This window comes from Amblyomma maculatum, chromosome 11 (genome assembly GCF_055883805.1).
Source record: "Amblyomma maculatum isolate TAMU_Amacu chromosome 11, ASM5588380v1, whole genome shotgun sequence".
In the NCBI taxonomy this organism is placed as follows: Eukaryota; Metazoa; Arthropoda; class Arachnida; order Ixodida; family Ixodidae; genus Amblyomma; species Amblyomma maculatum.
Genome location: NC_139354.1, coordinates 40,368,652 through 40,381,027, shown reverse-complemented (window position 1 = coordinate 40,381,027; position 12,376 = coordinate 40,368,652). Strand labels below are relative to the sequence as shown.

The following is a 12,376-nucleotide window of genomic DNA, read 5'->3' as shown; positions in this document are numbered from 1 at the left end:
CAGCCAGCGTCTCTTGAACTTGACTAGAATCTTGTACGGTGAAAACGCTTCCAACGCTTGCGGAGTGGACGAACCAGAACCGGAACGACCCAAATAGGCGGCTGTTGCCATCTTGTCTGCAAAGTCGGGGCGTCTCGAAAACCCGGTGGAACCAAGAAAAATGTTTTAGGCATGACAGCTTCATTTCGAAAAATCAGTTCCGTGATAAAAAAAAAAAAATATACTCTAAATAACTAGCGCTATGATTTCATTTTGTTTTTGCAGAAACTGCTTATGAAACTAGGGGCTATGTTCAGCTGCGTAGGAACATGAAGCATTTCAGCTCAGTAGCTTTGGCTTCATTACCAGGAAAAAGTGTCCCCGAGTATAGCATCGAAGTTCGTTTTGTAGCTGAAGTTTCAAAGCTGCTGTGTCATTGGCTGATTGGTCGAAGCAGCGATGACGTCACAAGGCCGCATGATAGGGCTATAATGTATGGCTGGCACGTGGAATGGCCAAGTGGCGAGCGCCGACTGCTCGCCGCGGTGTGTGACGTCGTAAGAGTATGCGGCATGGCCGAGTTTGTAGCTGCATTGGTTCAATACATCCTCAAAGCTGGCCGCTAGCAGCATCGGGGTTATTTCTCAAACTGAAGTCTGACAGCAGCCGCGCGAAAAGGGAACGCGGCAGCCCGGGGAGGAAAGGGGAAGAGGATAAGGAGCAAGGGAGAGGGTGCAGTACGGAAGGGGAGAGAACAGCGGTGCAGTGACCACCGCTTTTGCCAGTAGAGGTGAATACGGCTCTCGGAAGCCACCTTGCTCTGGCTGTGCAGTGCATTCATATTTCTTTACACAGACAATCATGTAGCTTCCTTCACAAACTATTCCCAAAGCATGAATTTTTTGAAACGCGATTACACCTGGTACAGAAGGCGAATTTTTCACACAGGACAGGATGGGAGGGAGGGGTGCTCCCTTAGGGCACTCCTTTCCCAAAAATGTGCACTGAGATCAATTACATCTCTTGTGGTCCAAGTATAATTAAGATAGTCAGTTCTACAGCTCTCAAGAGGGCTCTGAAATGTATATAATGCAGGTGCTGTTCCACTCCAACTTATCACCATCGTCACAATTGTCATGTTCGAGCATTTTCTTTATTACACAATGTGAATTACGCATTTTGTTAGAAACATTACAAATCTTCAAAAGAAGACAGAGCTTGCAAAGGCAGCACATGCTGTTTGTCTCAGCAAGCATTTTAAATCATGCTTAAATATAGCCTGGCTGAAATAAAAATTTTCTCAGGAAGAAAAACTCGGCCATAGTAGATGTCAGTTACCTTAAATATTGTAGTCATTAGCTAGGTACAACAGCTTACCATTGAATCTTGTTCTGAGCCATGAATAAGATGATGCTATATTAGTATTTGAAATGGAGTAAAACTCAACCTTTAAAGTGCTATAGTGCAAGGAAATCCAAAAAACACTATTAATAGAAAATATTTTATTATACTATGCAGGATGAAGCTTACAAAAGCACTAGCAGTAGATACATATGTTTATGTTGCGTGCTGATAGAACACCTACAAAACAATACAATCCAAGGTTCCAACAATGGCAATGCAAAAAACAGTAAATAATTTATTACTATGGTCTACAGCATCGATGTGTAAACTGCACTAGTATAGAGCAGTGAGACATGCACACACTCTTATCCATGCAGACAGAACATCAACAACATTTTCAATATCTTTACAAACGCGGTCAAGACTACAATGCATTCCCTTTCCTTCTTTTTACTTCGAGAAAGGCAATGCCAACCAATCCGAGGCACAAGAAATGAAGGGACTCTAAAATGTCGTATGAAGCACATTGTAAAGCTGTACTTTCTACACATGTCATCATGGACAATTGATCCTGACGCTGCATGTTTGAGGACACAACCGTACATAAAGTGTAGGTGAAATGTAAAAAAACATGGTAAGCCGATAGCTCTTTTTCACCATAATTCATGGCACAGCATTTCGCTGCCTTCTGGTCACTACAACTGGGCAGCCAACTACTGGATTGGGCTACAACAAGGAGTACGGACGTGAAATTTGTACGTGTGCTACACAGGTGGGCAAGAACTGTAAATTCTTCTCACTCTTTGAATGGTATTTACTTCGTACTAGCTGACATTACATCACACTTTCATCGTCTCTTTTTAGAAGACCAGAAAAAAATCACAGTAGCTTAAGGGTACCTTCAAAATACCGTATAGTGAATTGCTCCCATCTCCGTCCAAACAGTAAGTAGCTAAAGATGTTCGATGGCAGCACAAAACGTCGTAAAGAAAACATCGCTTTGAACAATCTTTATGAAACCGGAAACAACACAAACATGTGGCTGCACAAATCTTTCAGAGGTGGCCATCATGAAAGTGCGTAAAAAAAATTGAATTTCATTAAAAAATTCCCACTGCGAACATAACCACAGTTAGAGCGCTGCCAAGTGATAGCGCTGTTGCTATCGATGCGCCCGTGTCACATTCCTGCTTCAAAAATTCTAACGACGACTATGTATGCCTAAAACAAAATACTGCACACAGGATTCTTAATTATAACTGCATTCCCTGTACAGCTGCCCTGTGAGAAACCTCAAGAACAGAGTAGCAAATGACCATCTAAGGAGTACCTCTAACCAAAGGCGTTGACGATTACATCAATGCCAAGGCCAAATGCCTTGTGCAAACTAACATGACATTACCGACGACTAGCAGGCGCAAGGTAGTCGACAACAAAGCCATGAAAACAGGTCGTTCTTTCACATAATAAGGCCACATTGGGTGCACTTCAAAAAGAAAAAAAAATGTTCAGGTAATCAGACACAATCAAAGTCATTCCCCATTTATGCCTAAACAAAAACAGAAACTTACTCGAAATGCCACTATAAATAAAATCAGTAAATATTAACAGTGAAGGCTCATCAGACTAACAGGCACCTGCCTACAAGTGAAACATATTAAGCACATACTAATGAGCTTTATCAGAATGAAATAGCAAACACCAATCTTTTATACTGAGCAGTCAGCACAAAATGACTGCAGTCGGTAAGTCAGTCACAAGCATACTTTTCAAAGGCTCTTATTTTGCAATTTGCAATTTTGCTAAATATTTGCAAGCTTAAATATGAAGCAATAGTAAAAGGTATGGTGTCTGTGATGCCATATTTTCGTACTAAAAAACTGAGCTAGTCATCAGTGAGCCACAGATCGAGGTGCAGGAGGCAAATAACCTCACCTCGCCTGAGCATGACTGCAGTAACCTTGGTTAGCAAATACTATTAGCATACACCATACACCAGAAAACCAGGTGTCAGCACTTAAGAAGCTAACGACTGGTCACTACGCTTCCTAACTGCAGTGTTCTGATTAGCTTTACTGCTTGAAGTTGTGGTATGGGTAAATGAAATATGCTTTGGTAAAAATAATTGTCTGGAACAACTGATAATGATGATGCAGTCAATTCTGCTCAAAGCGGCAAGGTATTTTGCAAGTGCAGAAGAATGAATCGAAGTTAACTTGGAGGCCCACTTAAGACTAGGAAGAGCAGACGAAGTTATTGCATATCAAACGGTTGCTTAGAGAAACATTCTGTGCCAAAGGGCAATGCTTCAGGAATCAATGATTATGTAATGATCGAAGAGATGTCATTAAAATAGAAAATAAGCCTTCCAGTCAAACTAGGCCAGAAGATGTGTGCTCCAGGAGAAAAAATGTAGTCATGAAAAGTGAGCAGGTAATTTGAGCCTAGTGAGGTTTGGAAATTCACATTTCACTTGTCAACACGGTGTGAGCACTGTAGTGAGCTAGCATGACAAACTACATTTCAAATCCCTAAATGCCAGTAAGAGCAAGCAAATCTTTCCGAAATTATGACGACAGGTCAACAAGGTCCAGGAATCAAAATTTGCGATTCACCACAGCAGCTTCATGCAGTAGTTTGAAAACTATGGGTGTGTCGATCCACTGCAAAGTGCACAACAAAATATAGCTGATTGTTTCCACTCACTCTGCTTACAGAGTAGAGGGCATAAACTGGGTACACAAGTTTTGAATCATGCTTATGTTCTTATGTATCACTAAAAAAATATGGTTATCAACTGTTACTATATGTCGTTAGTTCCAGGATACAATACATTCTTATGTAGGTGATAAACCAATATATTAGTTATGGATACAAAACTTGACATTAATATCTTTCCTAAACTGAGCAAAAGCAAGTGCTATTTTTTATATATGTGCAACTTGTTCTGCTGGTAATTAGCCAGTAAATTTTGTCAAACCAGTTTGGTATAGTTAGATGGATGTCTTCGATTCACACAACTATTACATGGTCTTGGGAGTTGCTTTGCTGTTTGAAGCTTCACCCTTTCAGGCGCCATTTACCATTTAAATTTGAAACAAATATTTTTTTCACCTAAAACGTACATCTAGGCCTCAAGAAAACCAATAGTTAGTTTTTTAACAGACAGATTAATAGTTAATTTTTATGTGCATATACAAAATGTTTTACAATCTATCAAAATAGGTTAGTGCAGTTGCATTAAAATAACAGGATTTTCAAAACCAACTGCCTAGGAATTGTTGAATGCCTGCTTTTGTTGAAAATGCATGTGAGTTAAAAATTAAGCAAAAGAAACATTAAGGTAACATTAGATGTCAGCAAGCAAATAGTACAGGATGTGCACAATATTCCCTGTCTTGTTACATTTGTTACATTAACAATTAGAGACAAAAGCCCCAATAAGCAATGTGAAAGATAATAAATTTGCCTGAAATGAGGCCCTCCACTATGGCATTTATTACTGCCTCAGTCAATTTGGGTCGTTGACCTCCATAAACCAAACCACAGAAATCTGGGCTTAGCAATGTATACCTTGAAAAGCTATCAGTTCATAATGTATATAATTGTGTACAAAGCAGCCTTTAAAGATATAATCAATAAATAACCATCAGAAAAGCAGATCAATTCATGCACCATCAACTCTTGATAATTTAAACTTCAAAGAGGGCCAACATTTTTTTTATTAACAAGGACGTTATTAAATGAAGGACTCTTTAAGCAATGAAGCAATGAGTTAATTGAATAAATCAAATATTTGGATAACAGATCCCGAAGCTACTACTTTGATGTCTGGAGTACCATATTTTCACGCCTGGTTTATTCCTAATAAATTATAAACACCACTTAACTCCCAATTTTTAGTGTACGCGAGTGCAAATTGGACCAATCTGACCATACTGGACCGTTCGGATTGCCAAATTCCAACTTTCAATTCTGAATCCTTCTCTTCAAAACAAAAAAAGCATTAGCATCATTAAATTCATCATAACTACAAAAATCGTACATCAAGCGTCTTATTCTCATGAGCTTGAGAAAATCACTGCATAGAATAACAAGAGACACCCTACACGCTATACGGAAATAGTGAGCTATTAATTACATCTATATTGCATCAAAAATCTTAAATCCTTTACGTAGACTGCAGTTTGTTTTTGTATTGCCTAACTAGAAATTTAGTATGAAATTCATTAAATTTAGACAAAATGTTTTCTATAGTGGCACCTGTATTCAACACGTGCATCAACAACATCTTGATATTCCTTCACAACTGGCGCTGAATTGATATCTCACCTAAACATATTGACGTTGCTAGAGCTGCATCGAGCAGAATATGCCACAATTGACTCTATGCACAGTGTCAACAGTGCAACAAATGAGTGCTTTGGAAATATTAAAGACAAATTCCTTTGAATTCTAATGCTTCCATTAACATCAATGTCAATGATATAAACAAAAATGCAAGTCAACAACGTGTAACCAATTGATCGACATGTGTACAGTCACTGGCCAGTTTTTTGAACATGATGAGACAAAGGAAAAGTCAGGCTAACAGAGCATTTCGAAAAGCAAATACCATCAATAATTACCATACCCTGCTATCATACCCCATGAAACTATTTAACTGAAATGTTTCATTTTGCAACGTCTAATAACTTGCTTGCTAACTGTAACTGTTTAAACTCTGTAACCTACTTGAATTAGAAGCAAAATAGCTTGTTCAGAAGACACAAGCCAGATTTTACACGACCTGAGCAAATGCATTACTTCAGTTCAAAGCAGACCGCTTTTCAGTGTTAAAACAAGCTGCCTAAATAGCATAGCTTTCTTTTGCTAGCTGGAGCTTTCCGGCAAATCAGGGAGTGAACCACATACCTATCTCATCAATTAGCAGAACATGATGTGCAAATGTTATCACAAGCAAGAAAGGCATTCATTTAGGCCAAGAAAAAAAAAGTGTTTAGTACTTCAAGACATCTGCACAAAGTCCGAATCTCACAAGTATGATCCTTAAGAACTTTTAGTCCTAGAGATTTAAAAAAAAAAAACGAGTTACGCATGTGTGACTGGTTACAATATGGTAATAAAAATTCACAGACTGCAAAAAGATATCTCTTAGTGTAGCCTTTTCAAGAAAATCAGAATACAAAACACAAAAAAAATATCGCATGCCTTCGCATACTACTGAAAACTAAATACAATGCACAAATACATTTAGAAAGGTGGTGGTTCTGCCACAATGCAGTTAGAAAGAGATGCCAACACAAGCTCGAATGACATGACCGATGGGAGGTCATTCTGAGGCATGAAAAATGTAATTGGCAGCAGCCTATCAGCAATAAAAACTAGCTGGATGGTACTTACAAGCACCAAACAACATCACCTAAGTTCTTGACACAGTATGTACGAAGCAGACCAGTCAGTCAGGCAATTAAAGAGAGGCTAAGAGCATGCAAAATCAAGAAAAGGCAAGAAACAGACTTTTCTAGCCTGCTAAGCACATTACAATAGTATCATCTAACATAGCCTTATGTGCCACCTGGTAATCGCGCATAGAACTAGAGAAGGCTCAAGAATTTCCAGAAATGGTCTTAACTAGTGCAGTGTAAAAAAGAATGGTCTTCAAAGTTTCAGTACGTACTACATATATCCTCATTTACCTGTGTCATGTACAGAGAGGCAATCACTCTCGAGTTGGTGACTTGCTGTGAACAGCATTCCTTATACCCTCAAAGTACGACGTAAAATATGACCCAAAGCTGGTGTGACAAACTTTCTTTTTTTTTTTTCTGAAATGGAGACTTGAACACGGCCCACGACTTTGCAGCCATGACATAAATAGCTACGCCGATATACGTACTATAAGTCAGCTCATGTGGCAAAAGCAAAAGAAAGGTCAGGTGTTAAGTCAAAGAAACACACCTCTATTAACCCTTTCTCCTTTGTTGCCGAAACTGAAGAGCGAAAATTGACGAGAGGAAGACAAATGCAAGCGTTAGCGTGAAAGCCTCAAGCACATCTCATCCGTATACGCCTCACTCTCCCACTAACTGAACGGCTTACTCATTCATACTGTTTATCTGTAAATCGATGTATCAGTCAGTGAGTCAAGTGATCAGCCAATTAACCACTCATTAGTTCACGCATGGTCAATGACATATCATGGCCTCTATCAAGAGTGCTTCAAAAACTTTGTTTTGCACTTTGACATCTTTCAACCAATAATGTATACAACATAGGCTAAACAACTCCTTTGACACTATAATCTGAATGTGAGAAACGGTGGCCACAATTCATAGTTTTCTAAAAAGCTTCTCACGTATGAAGTTCATAGAACAGTAACTTCAAACCACTGTGCCACTGCCCTCTGGTACAGACAAAGAGGCCCAACAACAATGTAAATGAGCATGAGCTTGGCTATCATGAGTGTTCACACCTTAACTAACACATTTTAAAGTTGGCACATCTAACCGGTGGTAACAACATATTTCGAAATCGTTTAACGTCACTTTTTGCCTCCACTCTTGATTACAGGAAAGTTCAGAATGGAGACATTTCAAGTTCTTTTAAGGGTGTCTCAATTCATTAAAGAGATTACAGTACTGAGCAGCCCAAGCTATTCAAACATGCTGAGATGGCTCAAGAAGGTATGCTATTGGTTGAAATTGACTGCAATATGGAAGTTGTGGAACGACGACACACTTGATACGTTATTGCCAAAATTAAATGTGCAGAAGAACGTATGTGTCATGAATCAAACTAAATAAAGATAGCGCAAGTTTTTCTCATTATTGGCCATGACAAAGGAACTCGAGAGTAAAATCTCTCCTTGGCCTCACTGAATTACACCCTAACGAACATGCATTTATATTTCGGTCACATTCGGTGGAAATGTTCAGCCTTGCCATGACACTAGTTGAGTTTGACATGAAGTAAAGCTATTATTAAAAAAAACTATATCACTTTCAATCTCAATTAGCAAAAAAAGACCATAACATCAAGATGACAAGTAGGCAGGTATGACTGATTAATGGCTCCTTTGGTTCCAAAGCTGCAGCAAGCCTTTGGTTAAGGGCTTTTGTTCAGCAGACAAATGACATGGTTGCTTGACTACAACAGTAGTTTTAGAGAAATGAAAATTCGAAAGTTCAAAAGTAGAAAAATTTCTTGCCGTTCATTTGTAAGCACAAAATACGTCACAAAAAGAATGAAATCATCAAAATGAGTTTTGAACAAAAAACTGCTTTCCTAGCTTAAAAAAAAAGTCCGACATACCATTAAACATTTTGATTTGTTCCGACTAGAATCACTAGCTTGTAATGAATCACTAGACTGTACTAGCTTGAAGCAATTTGTGTCAGTCTGAACTCTCACTATCACTATATCTCACTATCTGAACTATCACTATCTATTCTTCTGCAATATTGTTACTGACTTTTCACAGTAACTATCATGGTGTCACCAGATGGCGACACCATGATAGTTACTGTGAAAAGTCAGTAACAATATTGCAGAAGAATAGAGCTTCAAGTTCTTTTCAGTCCTCTTTGTTCCTTCACTGCGGAAAAATTAAAATGAGTTGAATTTCAGTATGGTAGAAATGGTGCCCAATGGGTATGTGTGGCTGCAAAAGTTTTAGAACAAGGGAAACATAAAAATTATTTCCTGACCCCAGGAAGTAAGGGGTGCAGGTGCCTATTTCCTTGCACATCTCACACATATAAACTGCCCTATCCAAACAGTGCGAGCATTAATCACAAATTGTCTAATCCAGGACACTGTAATCAAATGTAGGCTGACCAGCCTTGGCAAGCCCTTAAGTCCTTATGCAGCATTTAGTATAATTAAGTCTTTAAAAAAGGTTACTTACGTATATTATCATGTAACCACAACCAGCCCTCCAAAATAGAATGAGGGTGATTTAAACAAAAATTCAACATGACCAGCCGACCAGCAGCCATTAACAAATCTACAAAACAGTCAAGCTCTCAAATGAATCTGAATGATGCCTCATCTCAGCATGGCAAACAACTGAAAATTATGTGACAAATCAACTTGCACGTCTTTAAAAATCTGTCATTGCTATCCCTGTATGCACATCATCTCAGCATTTGCTACTCCCAGAAGTCCATGGCCCCGTGGAACTTGATAAACATTAAGCATCACGGTAAACAGGAGCAAAATATAAACTGACGAAAAACCAGAAAAGGTTTGTCCAGAAAGGACCAGACAGTCTGCAATACACAGACTGGATTACGTAGGCTCACTACATGAGAAAAGACAAAACCGGTTTGACTGGATGTAGAGATGGTGCGGAACTTATAAACTAGACTCCACAAACAATTCATAAGGGGCGCAGTCTGTCTTAGGCATGCTGTGGGCTTGAGTCGCCAAGAGAAGTTTGGTGTGTCGAGCTACTTGCGACTTCATCACCAATAGGTTCGTACTGCAAAGGGAAAATGATAAAGTGTAAAGCATCACGAAGTTACAGAAGTCAATTTCAATCATGCACTTTGAGAATGAGCGACAAGTATACACTTCATTTCTAGCCAAAGCTACGCTGCAGGAATATACAGCAATAGAAACATACCATGAGCTGTAAGGAAGCAATAAGGTAACGGTAGGTATGAAAAAGACGTATTAATGACAACATCTGGTGCCACAGAATAAAACCACCTGTGATGCACATTGCTAGAGTAATAGGAAAGCAGAACAACAGACAAGCTCCAAATGCATCTGCACAAACACAGAAATGCTAATTCTCTCGAAAACAAGTCAAAAACTTTTGTGCAGATGGTTCTTTATATGGCCACCAGATGGCGACACCATGATAGTTACTGTGAAAAGTCAGTAACAATATTGCAGAAGAATAGAGCTTCAAGTTCTTTTCAGTCCTCTTTGTTCCTTCACTGCGGAAAAATTAAAATGAGTTGAATTTCAGTATGGTAGAAGTGGTGCCCAATGGGTATGTGTGGCTGCAAAAGTTTTAGAACAAGGGAAACGTAAAAATTATTTCCTGACCCCAGGAAGTAAGGGGTGCAGGTGCCTATTTCCTTGCACATCCACCAAGCATGCCTCTTACTTCCAGGTCTTGAATAAAGGAACCAAAAAGCACAGTTCTCAGTTAGCTGACTGCGATAAGTTTCCAGAAGCCCAGACAGCAGTACAATGAAAAAGCAAATGATGAAATTAAATTCAAAGATGTAAAAGCGAAAAAGCGAAAGCAAACAATAGTTCAACGAAAAATGTCAAAAGAGACAAAAACCAACATGGTAATGCAGATTTGTCGTAACACGTCATATGATAAACCACGAAACTTTTTCTAACACTGGGCTTCATATAACCGATTGCTTTCAAAACATTCTAAGCAAAGCCAGAAGTGCAAAAATGACTCTCTCACGTTCCTGTCACTTTTGCACTTCTGACTTTGCCAAAATGAGCAAACTCAACAAACTAGCCCGAGAAACAGCCTTGCTGAACTTCCAGAACATGTCCTGGCAGCCATTCGAACAGGACTGCACCAATTAAAAGAAAACACAACCCAAAGTTCCCTCACAATTTAATATCTTAATGACAACCACTGTGAAGGACAACACATGCACAGCTGCAGAAGGAGGCAAACGAAGCATTCTAGACCATTCTAAACCTATTTATGAGCCAACTAGCTGAATTCCAGATGGGCATGCTTTTTGCGTGTGCCTAAGGACGTAAGGACGTACGGACATTTTATACGTAAGGACGTATAAAATGGCTTCACTTCTGCCAGTAATGCACCAGAATACACTCATGGTCCTACCACTTTATAAGCCAAAAACCATTTCACTGCTCACGAACTGCAAAAAGGCTGTAAATTGATTTCAGAACTTTCTGAGCCACCTGTACGTGGAAGAAAACGAGAAAGTCATACGGTTAGAAGTGCCCACTATGCCAGCACATGGTCCTCGTAATTATTAACATTAATTCAAGAGATTTTATTGATTCCGCCTTTTTGCTAGCTTCGTTACGTTCTTAGAACCCAAGAAAGCAGGTCACGCATTTATTCGAACACTGCACAGCACACGAAAATTGATTGCTAAAGAAAAAAATATGACAAGAGAGTTAAACAAAGGCCAAGAATGTCATAGAAAAATTAAAGCTTTTGAAACTGTTAGTGGGAGTTAAAATGAGTCGCAGTTAGGAATATCACGGCAGTCCATGCTGCTCAGAGCATACCATTCAATACTGACCTCATCCATTCCAATGCATTCATAATGCCACTGCAACAGACGTAAAATAAAGTGAACAGACCTTCTATCAATGAATCCCCACAAGAACACATGAATTATTAATCTCCTGTAAACAGTTAAAAACCCGCTTCATTATTTAAAGGGGCCCTAGAACTAGAAGGGGGATTAAACAAACACAGCTATTTTTTGTATGCTTAATAAGAGACACTGCGATGTCTGAATGGGCAAAGGATAGAGAAGAAATCGTCCTATCTGTTTGTCTCAACCTTCTCCGGAAGTGCTCGTTTCATGCCGATGGTATCTAAATGCCGGAGCAGTGTTTGGTTGCAGATATGACGCTGCAGCCAGATTAGGCTCGATTTAATCTGGATGTAACTCAGTACGTAACTTAGTTCCTGCACGCTGAAAAATAGATCCAAAATAGACTTCTCTCGGTGCTGGCTTATTGTACAAGGGAAAAAATTTTTAAACAGAGGTAAAAGTGAACGAAAACTGAGAAAAACTTTCGCAGAAGCAAGTGACGCTCGTTTCTATGCTCCAGTTCTGATAATTCCTATTGTGCTTGTTTCTGGAACTCAAGAGGAATACATTCAACCACAATAAGTGGCAGTAAAGAAAATGGCACAGAAAATGTAAAGAAAAGCACAAAAAAATCGAAAGTAGCTCATAACATCACAAAACAGTTATGTGAACTCATATGCTAGATGAATATGTTGGAAGGGCAATAGGCCATGGCATCTGCTATGACCAGACATAAAGTTATGGCGATGCTCCACACTCCTGTTTTG

At 39.1% G+C, this 12,376-nt stretch overlaps 1 protein-coding gene across 3 annotated transcripts in view; it reads right to left on the bottom strand.

Moving 5' to 3' along the window:
- Positions 1-1,466: 1,466 nt before the first annotated feature.
- The window catches only part of LOC146173619 (uncharacterized), a 42,128-nt gene continuing 31,218 nt past the window's right edge, over positions 1,467-12,376 (bottom strand). For 2 of the 3 annotated variants that reach the window (XM_084583253.1, XM_084583251.1), the window contains 2 exons: positions 11,589-11,618; positions 1,467-9,808 (listed from right to left, as the gene is read on the bottom strand). In XM_084583253.1, the coding sequence (XP_084439379.1) occupies positions 9,728-9,808; positions 11,589-11,618 (111 nt within the window). In that variant the 3' untranslated portion in view covers positions 1,467-9,727. The remainder of the gene's footprint in view (positions 9,809-11,588; positions 11,619-12,376) is intronic. The other variant, XM_084583252.1, reaches the window with a different exon arrangement.